The sequence below is a fragment of the Hyla sarda genome, chromosome 8 (assembly GCF_029499605.1).
Source record: "Hyla sarda isolate aHylSar1 chromosome 8, aHylSar1.hap1, whole genome shotgun sequence".
NCBI lineage: Eukaryota > Metazoa > Chordata > Amphibia > Anura > Hylidae > Hyla > Hyla sarda.
Genome location: NC_079196.1, coordinates 78449418 through 78471622, shown reverse-complemented (window position 1 = coordinate 78471622; position 22205 = coordinate 78449418). Strand labels below are relative to the sequence as shown.

The following is a 22205-nucleotide window of genomic DNA, read 5'->3' as shown; positions in this document are numbered from 1 at the left end:
ACATTTTCATTCTTTGGGTGAACGTCCATTACACTGCCAGATATCTGCTTTGACAATTCCGTAGTGTGCACAGAGCAGCAGATTCCCATTGAAAACAAGTGGAATTCTTCTGGCAGAAGTTCATAGTGTGGACGAGCCCAATTCCCACAGACTCCTCTGACATAGTGGTATGGTCCTGACAGCTATCACCTGGGACCCGTGGCTAATGGCGGACATCAGCAATTGCGGTGATGCCCAGCATTAACCCTTTAGATGCCGGGATCTAAGTTTATTGTTGCATCTAAATTGTAATAGAAAATTATCCCAGCTTCTTAGTGGAGCTAATCAGGACCACCGCGGTGCATGTAATAGCCCCCTATGGCAGCTAAAAAATAGTGTAAATAAAGTTAAAATGTGAATTAACTAATAAAAAATATTCCTCTCTTCCTATAAAAAAAATTTGTTAAACAAAAATAAACATAAGCATACACCACTTGCGTAAATGTCTGAACAATAAAAATATAATGTTAATTAAACCACACGGACAATGGAGTATACGTAAAAAAAAAAAAAAAACACCGAAGTCCAGCATTGCATATTTTTGGTCACTTTATATATCTTAAAAAAATTAATAAAAAGTGTAGTAAAACTACAGATCACAGCACAAAAAATGAGGTCCCACACATCCCCATATATGAAAAAAAAAAAAAAAGTAGGGGTCACAAAAGAATGATTTTAAGCTTACTAATTTTTGCACAAAAAGTTATTTTCTTTTACTAATTTTAAATAAATTATAAAACCTACTGTATATAAATTAATGGAATGGACCTACAGAATGAGGACAAGGTGTCATTTTTACTTAAAAGTGCACTGCATAGAAACAGAAACCCCCAAAAGTAAAAAAATGGCAAGGTGTTTTTATTTTCTTTTATTTTCTTTATTTTCTTTTCTTTTTGTAAGGCAATTAATATGCTTAAAATTTCAATTTCTGATCCCTATAACACTTTTATTTTTCTGTATACGGGGATGTGTGAGGACTTTTTTGCGCCGTGATCTGTAGTTTTTATCAGTACCATTTATTTTTATTAATTTAGTTTTTTTTTTTTACATATGAAGTTACCAAAAATCAGCAATTCTGGACTTAGATTTTTTTTTACATTAATACCATTGACCGTGCAGTTATATTTTAATAGTTTCGATATTATAAATGCGGCAACACCTCATTTGTTAATTTTTGTTTACATTATTTTAATGGGAAACGGGGGTTGAGGTAAACTTTTATTAGTATTTTACTCACTATTTTAGCAATAGTTTTGGGTCAGCTGCAGAACCATAGGCTGTGTCAGGGTAGTTCCTAACTACAACTCCAATCATGCCCTGATACACTCTATAGATCTGCAGCTGACCCAAAACAAAACTACAGCTCCCAGCATGTTGCACTATGTAGTAGAATAGTATAGGTTATGGTGCAACATGCTGGGAGTTGTAGTTTTAGGTAGGCTGTGGAGCCATATGCTGTGTCTGAGAATGCTGGGTGATGCAGTTAGTAACTATAACTCTCAGCATGCCCTGATACAGTCATCCACTCTGCAATCCAAAACTACAACTCCCAGCATATTGCACTATATAGTGATATAGTATGGGTTATGGTGCAACATGCTGGGAGTTGTAGTTTTGGGTTAGCTGTAGAGCCATAGGCTGTGTTAAGGAATGCTGGGAGTTGCAGTTCCTAACCACAACACCCAGCATGCCCTGATACAGCCTAAGCAGGAAGTCATTCGCAGTAATTATTAATCCTTACTCACAATTTTAAGTTCCAGTAGTAGTCCACGCTCCTCTTCAGTGTGATATCTCCCTGGGGGGGGGGGTGTAGTGCTGCACTGGTCAGCAGTGGGCCCCCCTCAGGCTTGGGCCACCAGTGGGACCCCTCAGGCTCAGTCCTCCAGTGCACGGCAGCAGTGAGGCTCCGGTGGCAGTGGTAAGGTTCCCCTCCTGCACGGAGCGCAGCACAGGCAGGAACATGCCGGTGACGTCACGCGCTGTACGTCTGCTGCCTTAAAGCAGCAGTGTCCCTGCCCCAGCTCACTATGCAATGGGCAGCTGTGAGTACATCCTTAAGAACGGCCAAAGAAGGGGGCCTCGCAGGGGGAGCAGAAAAGGAGGGGAACATTTTTTTCTCTTTAATAAATTGTTTTGGAAGCGGGGCCCCCTTTCTTTCCTGGCCGTGCGGGGCCTGGAGCAGGAGCTCCATAAGCTCCAATGATGATCCGGCCCTGTCCAGTATATTTAGGTTAGTGTGGGTGCCTGTACTTTCAGATTGGTTACAAACTGGCATTTTCCAATCATTCAAAATGGGATAAAAACTGGCCTTTTTTAAAAGAAAAGAAGCAATCTAATTGGTTGCTATTGGCAATTGGTTAACGTTTCCTCTGCACAGTTTTTGATAAATCTCCCCAGAAGAAGGGTGTTAACGCTGAAATATGTTTATAAATGTGCCCAGAAAGAAAAGTTCTGAAGAGTCAGTATGTCAATGGATTCATCTTTAATCGTTGTTTACAAAACATTGGGTGCACAAGTTTGTTTTTTTGAAGAAACTGTTCTGTTCAGTGCAAAAAGGATATTTTTCTTTCTTTTTTCCCAATTATTGGGAGTTAATGCATATGCCATAATATAGAAGGGAACTATAGTAATTCTTGTAATTCTACATAAGTATAATCTACTCCTTTTTGGATTTGGACTTTGGTTTAGACTTTCTGCCACAGCATCGTCTGCAGGTGTAAGTGCAGCATTTATAGCTAATGAAGAGAGAGGTGACCAGCACAGCAAGGAGGAAGGCAAAGACGTCTAGGGAGTGGTACTGTATCCAGTTCAGATCATGAGCGGCCGGTCGCAGGTGGGGTGCACCTTTGTGTCTCATGACAAACTCTACCCAGTGAACAGCAAGGTCCAGAGGATGAATCGGTCTGTCCAGATGCAGAGCAGACAATCTCTGAATGTTTTCCTTGTAGCTAAAGTTTAAAATGAGAAAGAGATGGGAAAAGGTTACTAATGTGATCATATATTGTTTAACGCCTTAGGGACTCAGCCCATTTTCACCTTAAAAGGGGTACTCCACTGGCCAGGCTTCCGACTGCGCTCGGAACACTTAGTTCTGAATGGTGTGCGTGTGTGTGTGTGGGGGGGGGGGGTGTCAGCCACGCCCCCTCATGACGTCGGGCCAGGCCCCCAATACAAGTCTATTGGAGAGGACGTAACGGCCGCCACGCCCCCTTACATAGACTTGCATTGAAGGGGCATGGCTTGACGTTTCGAGGGGGCGTGGTCGGCCACCGCAGTGCGCACACAACATTTGGAACATTAGTTCCGAATGCAGCCGGAATGCTGACCAGTAGAGTGCCTCTTTAAGTGGAGTAACTCTTTGCAATTCTGACCACTCTCACTTTATGCATTAATAATTCTAAGATGCTTTTACCTTTTATTCAGATTCAGAGATAGTTTTTTCGTGACATATTCTACTTTAACATACTGGAAGATTTTTGGTCGTTACTTGCTTCCTTTCTTTTTATGAAAATTTTTAATGAAAATTTTGAAAATGTAGCATTTTCTAACTTAGAAACTTTCTACTTAATTATATATTGATTCACAAATACAATATGTCTACTTTATGTTGGCATCATAAAGTTGACATTTTTTTACTTTTTAAAAACATTAGAGGGCTTTAACATATAGCAGCAATTTTCAAAATCTTCACAAAAAATTCAATATCTGAATTTTTCAGGGACCAGTTAAGTTTGAAGTGGATTTGAGGAGCTTTTCTGTGAGGAATACCCCATAAATGACTCCATTAGAAATGGCACCCCTCAAAGTATTCAAAATGACATTCAGAAAGTTTGTTAACCCTTTAGGTGTTTCACAGGAATAGCAGCAAAGTGATGGAGAAAATTCAAAATCTTCAGTTTTTACACTCGCATGTAGAGCCATTTTTTTAAACATTTTTTACAAGGGGTAAAAGGAGAGAAATCCCCCCAAAATTTGTAACCCAATTTCTCTCGAGTAAGGAAATACCACATATGTGAACGTAAAGTGCTCTGTGGGTGCACTAGAAGGCTCAGAAGGGAAGGAGCGACAGTGGGATTTTTGAAAGTGAATTTTGCTGAAATGGTTTTTGGGGGGCATGTCACATTTAGGAAGCCCTTATGGTGCCAGAGCAGCAAAAACAAAAAAAACAAAAAAAACAAAAAAAACACATGGCATACTACTTTGGAAACTACACCCCTCAAGGAATGTAACAAGGGGTAAATGTGTGGACGTCATGTACTCTGCTGGTGCACTACAATGCTCAGAAGGGGAAGGAGTCACATTTGGCCTTTGGAAAGGAAATTTTGCTGAAATGGCTTTTGGGGGGCATGTCGCATTTAGGAACCCCTATGGTGCAAGAACAGCAAAAAAAAAACAAAAAAAACACATGGCATACTATTTTGGAAACTACACCCCTCAAGGAATGCAACAAGGGGTACAGTGAGTCTTCACACCCCACAGGTGTTTGACGACTTTTTGTTAAAGTCAGATGTGTAGATGGAAATTTTTTTTTTTTTCACTAAAATGCAGTTTTTTCCCCGAATTTTACATTTTTACAAGGGATAATAGAAGAGATGGGGTTACAAATTTTCGGGGGCATTTTTTCCTGAGTATGGAAATACCCCATGTGTGGATGTAAAGTGCTCTGCTGGCGCACTACAATGCTCAGAAGAGAAGGAGCTTTTGGAGAGAGAATTTGGTTGCAATAGAAGTCAGGGGCCATGTGCGTTTACAAAGCCCCCCCCCCCGTTGTGCCAGAACAGTGGACCCGCCCACATGTGACCTCATTTTGGAACCTACACCCCTCACAGAATTGAATAAGGGGTACAGTGAGCATTTACACCATTGTTCTGGCACAATGGGGGCTTTGTAAACACACATGGCCTTCAATTCCAGACAAAGTTTCTCTCCAAAAGCCCAATGGTGCTCCTTCTCTTCAGAGTATTGTAGTGCGCCAACAGAGCACTTTACGTCCACATAGTCGGAATTTATATACTCAGAAGAAATGGTGATACACATTTTGGGGGCCTTTTTTTCCATATTTTCCCTTGTAAAAATAAAAAATTTGGGGTAAAAATTTTAAATTTAGGGTAACACCACCATTTTGGTGAAAACATTATTTTTTCATTTTCCCACTTTCCCATCCAACTTTAACGAAAATTGTCAAACACCTGTGGGGTGGTAAGGCTCACTATACCCCTTGTTACGTTCCATGAGGGGTGTAGTTTCCAAAACGGGGTCACATGTGGTTATTTCTTTTTTTGGCGTTTATATGTCAGAACAACTGTAAAATCAGCCACCCCTGTGCAAATCACCAATTTAGGCCTCAAATTTACATAGTGCGCTCTCACTCCTGAGCCTTGTTGTGCACTCGCAGAGCATTTTATGCCCACATATGGGATATTTTCGTACTCAGGAGAAATTGTGTTATGAATTTTTGGGGTCTTTCTTTTTTTCCTTTTACCTCTTGTGAAAATGTAAAGTATGGGGCAACACCAGCATGTTAGTGTAAAAATTTTTTATTTGTACAATAACATGCTGGAATAGACCCCAACTTTACCTTTTCATAAGGGGTAAAAGAAGAAAAAGCCCGCCAAAATGTGTCATGCAATTTCTCCCAAGTACGGAAATACCCCATATGTGGCACTATATTGTTGCCTTGAAATATGACAGGGCACCGAAGTGAGAGATCACCATGCGCATTTGAGGCCTACATTAGGAATTTGCATAGGGACGGACCCGGTGCAAGAATTACCCTACGGCAGTGTTTCCCAAACAGGGTGCCTCCAGCTGTTGCAAAACTCCCAGGATGCCTGGACAGTCAATGGCTGTCCGGCAATACTGGGAGTTGTTGTTTAGCTGGAGGCTCCATTTTGGAAACAGTGCCGTACCACACGTTTTTCATTTTTATTGGGGGGTGGGGGGGGGAGTGGGTGTAACTGTGTAAGGGGTATGTGTATATGTAGTGTTTTACTTTTTATTTTGTGTAGTGTAGTGTATTGTTTTCAGGGTACATTCACACAGGCGGAGGTTTGCAGCAAGTATCCCGCTGGGATTTTGAGCAGCAGCGGAAAATTGACTGCATCTCAAACTTGCAGCGAGAAACTCGCTGTGAACACCCACTCGTGTGAATGTACCCTGTACATTCAAATGGGGGGTGGGGGGGGGGGGCAAACCTCCAGCTGTTGCAAAACTACAACTCCCAGCATGCCCTTTGGCTGTCGTGCATGCTGGGGGTTGTAGTTATGCAACAGCTGGAGGCACACTGGTTGCAAAACACAGAGTTTGTTACTTAACTCAGTGTTTTGCAACCAGTGTGTCTCCAGCTGTTGCTCAACTACAACTCCCAGCATGTACGGTCTATCAGTGCATGCTGGGAGTTGTAGTTTGCAACAGCTGGAGGGACACTGGTTGTGAAACACTGATTTAGGTATTTTGCAACCAGTGTTCCTTCAGCTGTTGCATAAAGCTACAACTCTCAGTATACAGTTACAGCCGAAGGCCCTGCTGGGACTTGTAGTTATGCAACGGCCAGAGGCATACTACTAAAACTCCCAGCATGCCCTTTGGTTGCCCGTGCATGCTGGGGGTTGTAGTTATGCATCAACTGGAGGCACACTGGTTGCAAAACACTGGGAGTTTGTTACTTAACTCAGTGTTTCGCAACCAGTGTGCCTCCAGCTGTTCCAAAACTACAACTCCCAGCATGTACAGTCTATCAGTGCATGCTGGGAGTTGTAGTTTCCAACAGCTGGAGGCACACTGGTTGTGAAACACTGATTTAGGTAACAAACTGGGACTTGTAGTTATACAACAGTGCATGCTGGGGGTTATAGTTATGCAACAGTTGGAGGCACAAACTACCAAAGGGCATGCTGGGAGTTGTAGTTGTGCCTTCTGCTGTTGCATAACAACTCCCAGCATGCCCTTGTGTGCATGCTGAGAGTTGTTGCTTAGCAACTGCAGGAGGACAGCCTTACCTCCTGCTGCTGCTCAGTGAAGATCTGCCTGCCGTCGCCGCCGCCTCCCCTGCTGCCTCCACTAGGAGCCCCAGCATCAGGTGAGGGCTCCCGGCACCCACTCTCGCCCTCCGAAACAGAAGCGGGTGCCGTTAGCAGGCGTCCTGATGCAACACCCGACGAATCAGGACGATAGTGAGGTGGTACCAGTTCCACCTCACTCCTGCTGCTAAAGGATGATAGGTGCCATCCATCTCGGACGGCACCTATCATCCCTTTTTTCCAGGTCACCGGGACCTGATTGACTCGTAATTCCCCCAAATCCCTGATCTGAATTGATCAGCGATTTGCGGCAATCACCGACTTGGGGGGGGGGGATCAGTCTCAGGATCCGCCCCAGGCATTGTCACGTCATGCCTGCTGAATGATACGCCCTGTGTCCTTAAGGATACTCCCTGCATACGCCCTGCATCCCCAAGAGGTTAAAGTGTACCTGTTATTAACAAAAACTTTTTATATAAGGTAGATAATACCATTATATGTATATTTGTGACATATATTGGTTAAAAATGTGTATATTTATTGAAAAAAGGCTGTCCCTACAGCTATTACCTGTGTGTCTCTATGAGGAGACCAAATACAGGAAGTGAGGGCAGGACAAGCAGGGCTTTGTGCAGGGTCCTGGCTTGTCAGTCATCCAGCTGTGTGAGCCGGGAGCATGTCATAGAGCCTCACTGCACAGAGCCGTGCTTGTCCTCAGTGCACAGAGCCCCGCTTGTCCTCAGTGCACAGAGCCCTGCTTGTCCTCAGTGTACAGAGCCCCGCTTGTCCTCAGTGTACAGAGCCCCGCTTGTCCTCAGTGTACAGAGCCCCGCTTGTCCTCAGTGTACAGAGCCCCGCTTGTCCTCAGTGCACAGAGCCCCGCTTGTCCTCAGTGCACAGAGCCCCGCTTGTCCTCAGTGCACAGAGCCCCGCTTGTCCTCTGTGCACAAAGCCCCTCTTGTCCTCTGTGCACAGAGCCCTGCTTGTCCTCACTGCACAGAGCCCTGCTTGTCCTCACTGCACAGAGCCCTGCTTGTCCTCACTGAACAGAGCCCTGCTTGTCCTCAGTACACAGAACCCTGCTTGTCCTCAGTACACAGAGCCCTGCTTGTCCTCAGTGTACAGGGCCCTGCTTGTCCTCAGTGCACAGAGCCCTGCTTGTACTCAGTGCACAGAGCCCTGCTTGTCCTCAGTGTACAGAGCCCTGCTTGTCCTCAGTGTACAGAGCCCTGCTTGTCCTCAGTGTACAGAGCCCTGCTTGTTCTCAGTGTACAGAGCCCCGCTTGTCCTCAGTGTACAGAGCCCTTTGTCCTCAGTGTACAGAGCCCCGCTTGTCCTCAGTGCACAGAGCCCCGCTTGTCCTCTGTGTACAGAGCCCTGCTTGTCCTCACTGCACAGAGCCCTGCTTGTTCTCACTGCACAGAGCCCTGCTTGTCCTCACTGAACAGAGCCCTGCTTGTCCTCAGTACACAGAACCCTGCTTGTCCTCAGTACACAGAACCCTGCTTGTCCTCAGTACACAGGGCCCTGCTTGTCCTCAGTGTACAGAGCCCTGCTTGTCCTCAGTGTACAGAGCCCTGCTTGTCCTCAGTGTACAGAGCCCCGCTTGTCCTCAGTGTACAGAGCCCTGCTTGTCCTCAGTGTACAGAGCCCTGCTTGTCCTCAGTCCTGCTGGTCTACCCACTCTTCCTGTATTTGAAAATGTTTTTGCTAATGGCAGGTACTCTTTCATGGTTGGATATTGATGATAAACTATTTTAAAGCGTACCCGTAAGATCCAACAAAATTTTTTTTTTTAAATATATCACTCAGTACCTAATCCTGACCATGTACATCTATTTTTTATGTGTCTAGCACATTTTTTTTTTATTACACTTTTAATATAGCTCACTAGTCTGAATTCCTCTCAAAGGGAGGGGGCGTGGCCTCACTGTGCAGGTCTGATTACAATTTAACATGCCAGATACTTCACTCCCTTGACATCATCTGTAGGAGAAGAGTCGGAAGGCTTCCACACACAGTAGACAATCAGTTTAAATCAGTAGGTTTTGCCGACCTTTCCATGACATGTACTGGGACCTTTAGAGGAGTGGTAGTATGAGATATTAATCTGAATTAGCATGAGGATGTGCTCCTTACTCTTTCTTACAAGTCTTTCTTGACATTAAATGTTAAGGTTCCATAGCCTGATATTGTCCCTCCAGGCTCACTTTCCCAGCCAATCTGTCGTTGAGTGGGGAGCAACACAACTGCATGCTGGTCAGGTGGGAGAGTAAGCCTGAAGGGACACTTTAAAGCATGTTTCCAGTAATAAATTAAACCTTTATGGTGCTTTCACATGGGATGAAAATGCTGAGGATTTTCCACAGTAAATCCACACAAAATGTCTTAAAAGAAAATAAAACTGTTAACTGAACTGCAACATTTCCTCAGCAGTAAGGGTCTATTCACATGGTCGAAATTTCCACACCAATTCCGCTTCCTTGGGTGGTTTCTGGTTTGTTCAGATTTTGTGTGGAATTTGTGCATTAATTCCGCAGGCGGAAATTCAGAACTGTGGAATACCATAGAAGTCTATTGGGCTTTTATTTGAGATGGAATTCCGCCCGTGTGACTAGACCCTAAGGCTAGGTTCACACTGTGGAATTTCTGGGCAGAATTTCTGCCAGAGATCAAGCCGGCGGCACTAGGACCATGTGGACTGCATTGCTGTCCCCATAGATGCCAATGAATTTCTGAGCAGATCTCCCAAATGATCCACCCAGAAATGCATTGCCATCTATGGGGACGGCAATGAAGTCTGTGCGGTCCTAGTGCCGCCGGCTAAATCTCCTTCAGAAATTCTGCCCAGACATTCCGTAGCGTGAACCCAGACTAAGGGTACGTTCACACGAGCGGATTTACAGCGGATTTTACGCTGCGGATCCGCTGGTGAAGGCCCGCTCTATGCTGTCTTTACATGTGCCTGCTCGTAGCAACAATACGCCACTACGAGCAGACACACTGCAGCGATGTGCGAGTCACAGTATACTCGCACATCGCGGGAGCTCTCTGCCTAGCTCAGAGCAGGGAGAGTGGCCGTGATGTGCGAGTACGCAGTAGTGTGTCTGCTCATTGCGGCGTATTGCCGCTACGAGCAGGCACATGGAAAGACAGCATAGAGCGGGCCTTCACCAGTGGGTCCGCAGCATAAAATATGCTGTAAATCCGCACGTGTGAACGTACCCCTAGGGTCTATTCACACGGCAGAATTTCTCCTTGCAGAATTCCACCTCAAATTAAAGCCCATAGACTTCTATGGGATTCCGCACTCCCATTCACACTTCTGGATTTCTGCTTGCGGAATTCCGCAAGCGTAAATTCAGAGGTGTGAATGGGAGTGCGGAATCCCATAGAAGTCTATGGGCTTTACTTTGAGGCGGAATTTCACAAAGGGAAATTCTGCCATGTGAATAGACCCTTATTCTGACTTTCCCGCTGAAGACAGAGGGGAAAGTATCAAACAAAACTGCAAAATATCTGCAACATACAGTAAGTTGATATGTGAAGGATATAAAAGTCAATACTGCAGGCTGTACATAAAAAGCAGTCCTCACATGTGTGTGATTTGGTCTTTTGAGTATCCATGGGCTATAAAATAGAATGTGACTAATATTCAAATAAATATTAGGTATTAAATAAATTATAGCATTTATTCATAAATAAGTATATATTATATATGTCATGCAGAGTATGCCGCAGGGCCCTTATAGCAGCCTAAATAGCCAGTACACTAGAAATAATGTCCAAAAATAAAATACAAACAATACAGTGTTAAAACATTTACCCACCTAAGCATAAAAAAAAAAATTGTCTGGGGTCACCAACTTAAAATGTAGTAGTTGATACTAATAAATATTGCACTACATCACAGGATATCAATAGTTTGTTGTTTGATTGTTTAGTGCCTATGCAAAATGGTAATGGTTGGTGATATTAACTTCCTGTTTGTGGCACATTAGTATATGTGAAACTGTTCATCTAGGAATGCTCGGACCTGACACCCATAATGTGGTGGTGCACCATCTTGCTGGAAAAACTCAGGGAACGTACCAGGTCCGAGTATTCCTAGATGAACGGTTTCCTGGAAAGTGGATTGGTCGTCGTGGGCCAGTTGAATGGCCCCCAAGGTTTCCCGATGTGACCCCCTTAGACTTTTATCTTTGGGGTCATCTGAAGGCAATTGTCTATGCTGTGAAGATACGAGATGTGCAGCACCTGAAACTACGGATACTGGAAGCCTGTGCTAGCATTTCTCCTGCGGTGTATATAGTAGTATATATCAGTGTATAAGGATACTGGAAGCCTGTGCTAGCATTTCTCCTGCGGTGTATATAGTAGTATATAGCAGTGTATACGGATACTGGAAGCCTGTGCTAGCATTTCTCCTGCGGTGTTGCTATCAGTGTGTGAAGAGTGGGAGAAGAGGGCTGCATTGACAATCCAACACAATGGGCAGCACATTGAACACATTTTATAAGTGGTCAGAAACTTGTAAATAACTCATGAAAGAATAAAGTTACTTTAAAAATCTGCATTATATGTGGCTCATGTGAAAACACCCTCACAGTGCCCTTATCCTTTGGATGTGCCATTAATATCCCAAACAGGAATGCCAATATAAGGGGATGAACTCACAAGAGTAAAATTGTTTGGGACGTTTATTTGCAACTTAAGTTTTGAATATATGTGTAAATATATGTGTACTTTTTGCAATAACAATAATCACTGAAGATAGGAAATATTTACATCCATGACAATCTTATCATTACTGTTTATTATTCTGTTTATTATTATTATCTGAAATTGAATCCCTCCTTTTCTGTCTGAATTTTTACATGACAACTAAACACTGCAAATTCCCAGATTATTTTATTTATTTAGGGGTATTACCATCTAAGCATGCTATCCCCCTATCTACAGGATAAGGCATAATAAGTTGATTGGTCGGGGTCTGACTGCTGGGACCCCCACCAATTCTGAGAAAGGAGGCAAAATTGGTATGGTGTACACAGCCAGCATTCCACTGCTAAACTTGTCAGTATTTTGCAACCCCATAAAGTGGATCATGAATGGAGCACTTGCCATGCATGTATGGTATACACCAGAATTTCTGGGAACATTCCAGATCATCACCAATCACAGTACATTCTACTTACCGTGGATCATTTATTACAGAATCTAATGCATCGCTAAGGTCTTCTGGTGTCATGTCCAAGACATTGAGTGTCACTCCAGCTCCTCTGGACTCAATCCTCTTAGCATTATCCATTTGGTCACCAAACAGGGGTAACATGACCATCGGGACAGCGTTACAGATACCCTCATAGATACCGTGTGAGCCCGCATGGGTAATAAAGGCACGGGCTTTTGGATGAGCTGATGAATAAAAAAAAATTAATAAAAATAACATCTGGAACACTCTCATTTGAAGGTTTATCCTACCCTGTACCAAACAATCTGAGCAACTAATTAGTTTAACGTTAAATCCAAGCTAAACAATTTTCTTTTCTGTCTTTCTATACCTGCTGATCAGTAGAAGTATATAGAATAGATAGGATGAGGTGATTTACAATAAGTATTGGTCACATCTCTTCTCCTTGCACAATGACCTCTGCACAGGTCACAGAGCATGAGTAGAAATCTTCCCCTTAAAAGAATATCTCCAAATGATGTTAAATACCCCCTTAATAATGTACAAAAAAACTTAAATAAATAAAAAATATTACAATTGCCATGAGCCATGCTGAAAGAGAGATAGCTGTCAACTTTGGACTCTTGAAAAGGAAAGAACAAAACATGTTTATAGAAGAATGGTAAATAATGAAAGATGAGAGAGGAGAGGACAAACAAAATTAAAAGGGCATAGGAAATGAAGGAACAGGAGAGATAATATGTAAAGAACAGTACAAAGAAAATGGCCTACAAAGTAGAACAAAACATTCCAAGGATTTTCTTCTAACCACAAACATATCTAAACATACATTTAATACAGGATAGTAGTGGATTATACGAATCCCTTGTGGTTTCTGTTTACTATTTCTTTCACCTAGAAGTTCTGCAAACCTCTGGACTGCCTCTCACTGCTGTTCTACAAACTTACCAAGCAGGTCATTCTGTGGCAGCCACTTTACCAGGTGGGTATTATTTGCCAAGTTTGAAGGTGCCTTCCCTGTGTATCTCCATATAACCTAGAATTTTAAACACAACAATTGAAGTTTGCCTTTATTTAGACACGTGTTCTCATTTACTAATATATTGTCAAAGAAATCTAATGCCACAAATTGGACCACCAGGCTCAAATATACTTAAAGCACTACTGTCATTTGTAAAAACTTCTGACATGTTGCCCAAATATGTCATAAGTTTAGATCGTACCACATCTTAGCCTGAGACCCACAGCAACCACGAGTTTTAACCAGGTGAAGTGCTTGGCAGCCTTCTTCTCTGCCAGGTGAGCCGTCTCATCTAGTTGAGGAGTGAAGTGCACTTTTCCAGTTATAACTCAGGATCGCAGCGGGTCTCAGGACTGAGACCCGGTGCAATCTTAACTTTTGCCATGCCTGGCCAGAATCTCAGAAGTTTGCACAAATGACAGTAATCTTTTTAAGGGTGCATTCACATCACATTTTTTCTATACGGTTGCCGTATAGGGTTTACCATTTGAAAACCGTATACAACTGTATAGCAAAACGTTTTCCTTGACCTCCCTCACAAAAACTCACAACTAGATGTATCCGATTGTGTAAGTTTTTGTATGTGTACAATTTAGTGCATTTTTTTACGTGCACAAAACCGTGGTCAACCATGCACAGTTCTGTCCTATTTATTAAACTTCCTCCACAGCTGCCCCGGACTCCTGCAGCATCCCTCGGCTGCGGGCGTCTGCAGGATCGCTTGTACAGAGTCTGTTCCATGTTGGAAGCAGTAGTACCAGGGCTTTGGGACCGATCACATTAGGTCTCACTCCTGAGACTCACTGCCATCCTAACTTATAAGCCTGTGAAGCTCGCCAGTCAGCTGATAATGTGAAGAATAGAAAATCTCTGCACTGTAATTTCATATTCCCCGCCGGGAGCCCTGATTGACCGGCACCAACTGGCCGCCAATAACGGCTCTCGGTGGGGAATATGAAATTACAGTGATGTGATTTCATCTATAAAATTTGGCTTGTAGTCGACCATGGCACACCTTGATTGTTTATTACTGACTCTAAAAAAAAAGTCTTTGTTTGCTTTTGTATACAGAGGCACATGATCTCAAATGGAGATAAGAACTGCAAATATTGACGAATGGCTTATAAACTGAAACAATGCATTGTCTTCTTGTTTATCTATGCAATTCCATCGACAGAAACTATAGTTCCAGTTTTTTTAATACTCAGTGGGGGTCAGAAACTTAGGGACTATGATTTTTGCAAATATGCAACACAAAAAAAAAAGCTAAGAAAAATTCACAACTGTGGACCACCCCAAGCAGAGCAGTAGAAAAACCCTTTCTGACATGTTTGTAATCTCACAGCCATCTCTAATGTGCTACATTTACCATACATCGTGCAAACTTAATGAATTTCCCTCAACTCTGCGAAACACACACACAGACCAATGATAAATCCCCCTCCAGTAAATTTGGTACTGATAGGGAGATTTAATTTTGTTGCAAGCAAAATGACATCAATGATTTTCCTACCGTTTGAGGAATGGACCCCAATGCTTCTGCTACATCCATTGCCTTGTTCATGGGAATCTCAGACACCATTGATCCAAGGGAGAAAACCACAAAGCCATGTTCACCAGAGCTGTTCACTAGCTTTTCAAAATCCTTAAAAAAAATGTGAAAATGCAAGGTGAGTATATAAAATAGATGGACAGTAATAGAAGTGCTGAAAAAGATTTTGATCAGTAGTGACAATTAGACAAGAATATAGACAGAAAACAATTTTCTAGAATAGTTAAACCAGACCGACAATGATATTTTGGAGAACGGTAATGAAGTTGCGGTAATGAAATTGCAGTTGCTGACAAACATGTAACATTCAGACAAAAAGCTACCAGCCCAAACAGCACATCAAGGAGGGCACCTATGTGGAACTTATCTCATAGAAAACAATAGGATTGGACATGTTGAAATTACACGTAGCAGTTCCATGTTCTCCTCAACATGGAATGTCTTGGTACTTTGCCGATCCCATCCATAAGGACAGATTTGTGTAGCTACAAGCTTCTCACATGTAAACCTAGTACTAAATGCAGTCATTTTTGTATCATGGCAAAGTGATCTTCAGCACTGCAGAAGCCTATATTGTATTTCTTCACATCATTATCATACTTTGGAACACACAAGGAACTAGAACCTCTCTTGTATCCCAATTTTGGAATCCATATTCAACATGCCATCAAGCTCAAATTGCAACCAACAGTCAGAGAAGGGTGCATTTCTGTAGCATTTATGTAGCAGTTTTCCATGACATACTATCTATATTATTTTTTTGGTAAATCAAACAAATGTAAACACAAGAACTGCATGGCCATTATGTACTTACAATTGTCAGATTTTTCCTATTAGAACAGTTGATGCCTCCTACGAAGACCATATTGGGCATTACTGGCTTAATAAACTGAAAGGTAAAATCATACTTAAAGAGCCATATAGAAGATTGTCTGTAGAGGTCTAGCATAGAAACCTCTTTCTGCAGGAACTCCGAAGCCAAGTGTCCATAGTTATTATACATTAACTTACAAAGAAAGCTGTCAAATACCCAAAGAAGCATATTCCTTATCCTCTGAGAGAAGCTCATATGATCAGTGTACAAGGAGAAGAATCTGGGCACATAAGAAGCAGGACTTGGGCACTGTGTAGCCTGCTGGTCCATTCCACATGGAAGATCGTTCGTAAAGGACACAGAGGGAAGTTCTAGATGTTCAACTAAAATGTGTCCACATGGGAAAATAGGAGACAGTAAAGCAGCATCAAAAAAATGTCCCTTTAAGTAACTGATAACGTCTTTATTCTGAAGTAGATGTTGACATGTTGTATGCAGGAAGCTGCTGATATTAGTCAATCTCCCAAAGACTTTGGCTATTCTTTTTACAGTGGGAAGCTCAGCAAAATATTCATTAGTAAATCTTGACATCTGGTCCTTAATTTGCTCTTTTGTATAAGGTACTGGGTATGTCTTCAAGATGTAACTGGCAGAAGCTTTTATATGTAGGTTGCTTTCTGGAGCCAGTACCACAATCTGATGTCCTTGTTGTCCTAGTTTTTCTACTAATGGCACTGTACTTATCCAATGGCTTCCATCCATAGGTATCACTAGCAGATTCCCAGCATGAGTACAGGAGAGAAACCCCAGATACAAAACAAAAAGCAAAAAAAAGGAAAATCCAGTCATCTTTAGCTCCTCATGGAAGATGTAAGACTCTTTGTAGACCTCTATTAACACTAGGCTTCAGTGTTTAGACTCTTTCAACACTAAATATCCTGTATGTGATGTTTTGACTCCCTCTGTCTCTCTGAGGGGTGAAGGGTTAGGGATGAATGGAGTTTAGAAAGTAAATCATTAATGGCTTGTTTTAACAACCTAGGTAATTTCACAAATAAAAAGTGATACTGAAACCTATAGTTATTTTCTTATCTGTTTTTATTTTCTTACTATAGAATTTAATATTCTATTTTCCTTAACTTGAAATCATGACATAAACCAATGTAACTTTAAACTATACTCAAACTATGCTACGGACAGTCCAGATCTGTAAAACTTCTCAATGGCTGAAAGAACTGATCAATCAGAATGGGCATTCACTGGTAAAACACCTGTATTACTGAAGTGCATGCACTGGCTGTCTGGTAGTCCCCCCCTACAGTATAGGGAGGTATTACATGTTCTGTACTACTCTTTAACTGGGTACCTCTTCAACTGCATCTTTGGTCACCAGGTTGGGTTGGCTCCATGTTACTATTTTTGGGACACTGTGTGTGTACTGTACAGGACCCTGAAGAAGCTCCTGTCCTCTACAATTTACAGCTAGCAGTATCCCCTTCTTACTTTTATATGTAAGGACTTGATTTATCTGTATTTATCTACTTATTTTTCTTTAATCCTCACTTTTTCTTGTTTTTTGCATGACACTTTGGTGCTTTAGAACCAAATGCCAGTTTTCCATAGAGTTATGGTCTCAACATACAATGGTTTCAACATACGATGGTCGTCCTGGAACTAGGGATGTCCTGATACTGATACTAGTATCGGTATCAGGGCCGATACCGATACTAGTATCGGTATCAGGGCCGATACCCGGCACTTGCATGGTATCGGGGACTCGTTTATTGTCCCCGATACCAAGTCCGATACCTGCTGCAATGCAACCTGTCAAATGCCCCGCTCCGCTGCCCCGTTCTGCCGTCCGCATCATGGCATCCCATGGAGGAGCGTGTGACACACAAGTAACTCCACCTCCTCCACTGCGCCCAGTGTAACACTACGGAGGAAGCAGAGGGACGTGCAAGTCACATGCTCCTCCATAGGATGCCATGATGTGGATGGGAGAACGGGGCAGCAGAGCGGCAACACCCGACAGAGGACAGCTGGTGAGCAACTCCCAGGGGCACTACCGAGGGTGTGATGGTGGGGGTGGTTTGCTGTCTACAAGGGGGGTGCTGTCTACAAGGGGGGGCACTGTCTACAAGGGGGATTTGCTGTATACAAGGGAGGAAGGCGCTGTCTACAAGGGGGCTGCTACTAATGTCTGCAGGTGGGCTGCTGTCTATAGGGGGCTGCTGCTAATCTACAACTTTCTATACTACCTACAAGGGGATACTACCTACTATCAAAGGCAATTTTACAGCAGTCACCTGCACTAACTTGAATTTATAGATAGATAGTGAAGGTCATCCGGTTTCTACCGCTGCTCACCAAGTAAACATCAGTGCAATCGCTTCAGAGACCATGCAAATTCCCTGTTCTGCCCAATGGAGAAGAGCGAGATCTTTGTACATCTTACAGCAGCCGCCTCCATTGCACACAACAAGGAACCCACATATCAGCACGGTAAACCGTGTCACCCTGGTCACCCTTTAAAAAATAAAATTAAAGTACTCGTCATTGGTATCGGTGAGTACTAGAATTAAAGTATCGGTACTCTCACTCGGTCTTAAAAAAATGGTATCGGGACATCCCTACCTGGAACCAATTAATATTGTAGTTGAGGGACCACTCTATATAGTTTTGTGGACAGAGAGGGTCAAAGGTGGAATGTCAATGATAACAAGAAGACTGCTTAAAAAGTGATCTCTCCAAAACAGAATTGGCCTATTGTGAGGCTCAAAAGCTGGTGTAAAAACTGAGGATTCATGATTTAGTGATATAGAGACAGTGACACAGTAATGTAGAAAAAAAAAAAACATATAAAATTTAAGTTTAAAAAAAAAAGTTTAAACATTAAAACTTGATTTAAACAATACAACATTTTGTAAAGATACATTCCTGTAAATTTTTATCCACTAAGATATAGACTTCTGTAGGAAACACCAAGATATCATACAGATGTAGCGGCCACTTATCACATCAGTGGTGTGTTACTCTGTTTTCATGGCAAGCTATTATGTTGGCATATAGAATCAGAAAGCCTGAAAAAAACATTCTTCACCATTTGACTGAAATTCATGAGGTGGGTGGTCAAGTGGTGAATATTTTGGGTACATATGAAGGTGAACTAGGAGACTAGCAGCCTATTCTTCCAGTCTAAAAGGAAGTCCACGCATGAAGAAAATAAATGGGATAGGGAGGTGTTCGGCAACTATTTTACCACAAGTAAAAACAGGAACACTTAAAGCGTCAAACATGTCTTCTTCCAAGTACTGGAGGACATTAGGATTCTGAAGAAGGTACCTGCATGCTGCTTGGTCCAAGTTAGTTAAATTGTCTGCTCCTTTGTATAAATTGTATAAAATGTTTGGTTACTAATTTGAGATGTGATTCCTTAAAGGGGTACTACCAATTGGTGCCAGAAAGTTAAACAGATTTGTAAATGACTTCTATAAAAAAAACTTATTCCTTCCAGTACTTGTCAGCTGCTGCATATTACAGAGGAAGTTGAGTGTTTCTTTTCTGTCTGACCACAGTGCTCTCTGCTGACACCTCTGTCCATGTCAGGAACTGTCCAGAGCAGGAGAGGTTTGCTATTGGGATTTGCTCCTACTCTGGACTGTTCCTGACATATACAGAGGTGTCAGCAGAGAGCACTATGGTAAGGCCCTGTTCACACTACGGAATCTCCGCTCACTGAATTCCGCGAGCGGAGATTCCGCCTGGCGGGCGCCGCCGTAGGAACTTCGGCGCTAGGGCCTCGGGGCACTGAGCTGTCACCATTGACGGCTATGCAGTGCTCGCGGAATCCGCGCAAAGAATGAACATGTTCTTTCTTTGGCGGAACAATTTCAGTGGCAGAATTGTCCGCCGCGGAAATTCCGCAGTGTGAATGGGTCTTTCGGAGACCCATTCACACTACTGTTAAGTTCACACCGCGGAATTCCGCTCGCGGAGTTCCGCTCATGGAATTCCACGAGAATTCCGTAGTGTGAACATAGCCTAAGACTGAAAAGAACAACTCAACTTCCTCTGTAGTATACAGCAGCTGATAAGTACTAGGAGGATTAAGATATTTAATAGAAGTAATTTACAAATCTGTTTAACTTTCTGGAACCAGAAATTTCCACCAGAGTACCCCTTTAAGTTTTTTGTATAAAGGAACGCCAGTGTAATCCTTTACACTTTTCAGGTAAAATTTGGGTTCTAGAACAACAAGCACAATCTGGTGACCTTGTTCCACGAAGACCTTGTTTTGCACTAAGGTTTACATCACTACATATAAACACTCCCATATCCTAGTATCTTCATTCTCCAGACGTTTATTTTATTTCCCACGTTTTCAGAGATCGTGGTCAGGGGTCAGCTGTTCCCTCTGGGCTGCAACACCTCTCTTCTCCTACATCACGCCGCTTGCCTGTACGTATGTAAATCTCTATGCATATGGGGAGATTAGGAGAGATAGATGTTAACTGAATAAACATTCAGCTGAGAGTTATTGAAAGTGTACAGCCCCCTTTAAACAATGGTTCATTACACTATTCAATACTAGTAAGGATATGTTCACATCACAATTGTGTCTCTCCATTGAATGGACATATCGGCATCTGTTCAAAATGATATGTCGATTTATCTGTGCACAGAGAGGTACAGACCCCATCGACATTAATGGCCTGAATGTAGACAGCTAGTGACTACATTGAGGTCATTTTCTGAATTTATATGCATTTTGACTAAAGTGGACACCAATTAACAAAAACTACCTTACTAACATAAGTAAGTGTGCACTGTAGATATGCAACATCGACAAAAACAACTAATAGTGCACACACACACACCAAATAAAGTTGTACAAAATAATCAATCTTCATTGAAACATACAAGATACTTAAAAACATGAAATACATAGAATATAAAAGGCACCAGGACACAAACAGACGGTAACTATAGGACTGAACACACAATGGAAAAAAAATCACAATAGGGCTAATTGACTCTCTATGACAGAGGAATGTTACTATAAAGGCATACAATAAAGTGCATGATAAGTCAACAAGAACAGTAAATAATACAGGGTGCCAGACCTTACCTACCCAGCCCCAACAATCGTTTTGCTTCACGCAATGCTTCCTCAGGGGGCGTGACGCCCCCTGAGGAAGCATTGTGTGAAGCGAAACGATTGTACAAAATAAAGATCGATTATTTTGTACGACTTTATTTGGTGTGTGTGTGTGTGCTCGTGTGTCCACTATTAGTTCTTTTTGTCGGTGTTGCATGTTTTTTTTATATAAATCTAAAATCTGACCTCTCTCTGACTGTAGCATAAGCCTTCCCATTCATCCCAAAACGTAAACTCCTATGCTAAAACGATGCATAAAACCATAAAACAAAGACATTTTTACCTGGCTTAGGAGTTTCCTGTTGGCACAGTTGATGCCTCCTATAAAAACCATATTGGGCATAACAGGCTTGGGAAACTCAAAGACAAAGTCGTATTTAAGGAGCCAAATGGAGGCTCTTCCGTAAAGGTCCACAGCACTGACATCTCGTTTTAAGAGCTCGGAGGCCAGTTTGGCATAAGGGGAATAAAATATATCAAGTACAATATAGTCAAATAACCTTACAAAAACATTTTGCAGTCTCTGGATAAAGGTCATGTGGTCAGTGTAGGTTGTGAATAATTTGGGTACGTAGGAAGGTGGGCCAGGTGATTGAGCTGCTTCTTGTTCTATGCCAAAAGGAGCACCATTCATAAAGAACACAGAAGGGATAGAAAGATATTCAGCAATTATCTCACCACATGGAAACACAGGGTTACTCAGCATGACGTCAAACTTGCCTTTTTCCAAATATTCGATGAGTGTTTTGTTCTGGAGAATGTTCTGGCAGGACGCTAGAAGCCAACTCTTTGCATCCATTAGCATTTTATACACTAGCTGTATCTTCTGAGGAACTGTCCTATGTTCAAACACTTCACGACTCACTTTTTTACCAAGATTTTCCATTTTTTCTTTGCTGAAAGGTACATGATAGCTTTGCACAGCATACTCTAAGCCAAGATCAGTTTCAGAAGTAAGAACAACAACTTGGTGTCCTCTTTGGGACAACTTGTCCACCAAGCCTTGCATGCTGACCCAGTGGCTTCCTTCTTGAAGTACCACAAGCAGTTTCCCACATTCTGACAAATTAAAAGTGATCACAAAAAGCAGAATATACGCGGCCAAAATCTGGCAATACTTAGAACTCATATTTTGCTGCTACGTCTAGAACACAAAGTTTCCTCTGCACAAATTTAACAGGAAAGGCGTGTACTTGTAGTGGGACGGCTTTTCATTTTGTTTCACTGTTTGTTTTCAATGATAACAGAACAGTAAAATGTAAAGGTTGACAAGCTCCTGCTAGGAGAGGAGACATGCTGAAAATTCCAAAGAAAGTGTTTTTGGCAGCATTTCAGAAAAACATTCCAAAAGAGCTGTAATTCTGTAGCTGGGGGCAATACAGAAAATGTAAATCTCACTCCACCC

General features: G+C 42.3%; 1 protein-coding gene across 5 annotated transcripts in view; it reads right to left on the bottom strand.

Moving 5' to 3' along the window:
- Positions 1 to 2510: 2510 nt before the first annotated feature.
- The window catches only part of LOC130283926 (UDP-glucuronosyltransferase 1A5-like), a 168448-nt gene continuing 148753 nt past the window's right edge, over positions 2511 to 22205 (bottom strand). For 3 of the 5 annotated variants that reach the window (XM_056533695.1, XM_056533696.1, XM_056533694.1), the window contains 4 exons: positions 14787 to 14918; positions 13201 to 13288; positions 12257 to 12476; positions 2511 to 2987 (listed from right to left, as the gene is read on the bottom strand). In XM_056533695.1, the coding sequence (XP_056389670.1) occupies positions 2696 to 2987; positions 12257 to 12476; positions 13201 to 13288; positions 14787 to 14918 (732 nt within the window). In that variant the 3' untranslated portion in view covers positions 2511 to 2695. Of the gene's footprint in view, positions 2988 to 12256; positions 12477 to 13200; positions 13289 to 14786; positions 14919 to 15639; positions 16622 to 21083; positions 21970 to 22205 lie in introns of those variants that run through there. The other 2 variants (XM_056533697.1, XM_056533698.1) reach the window with 2 other exon arrangements.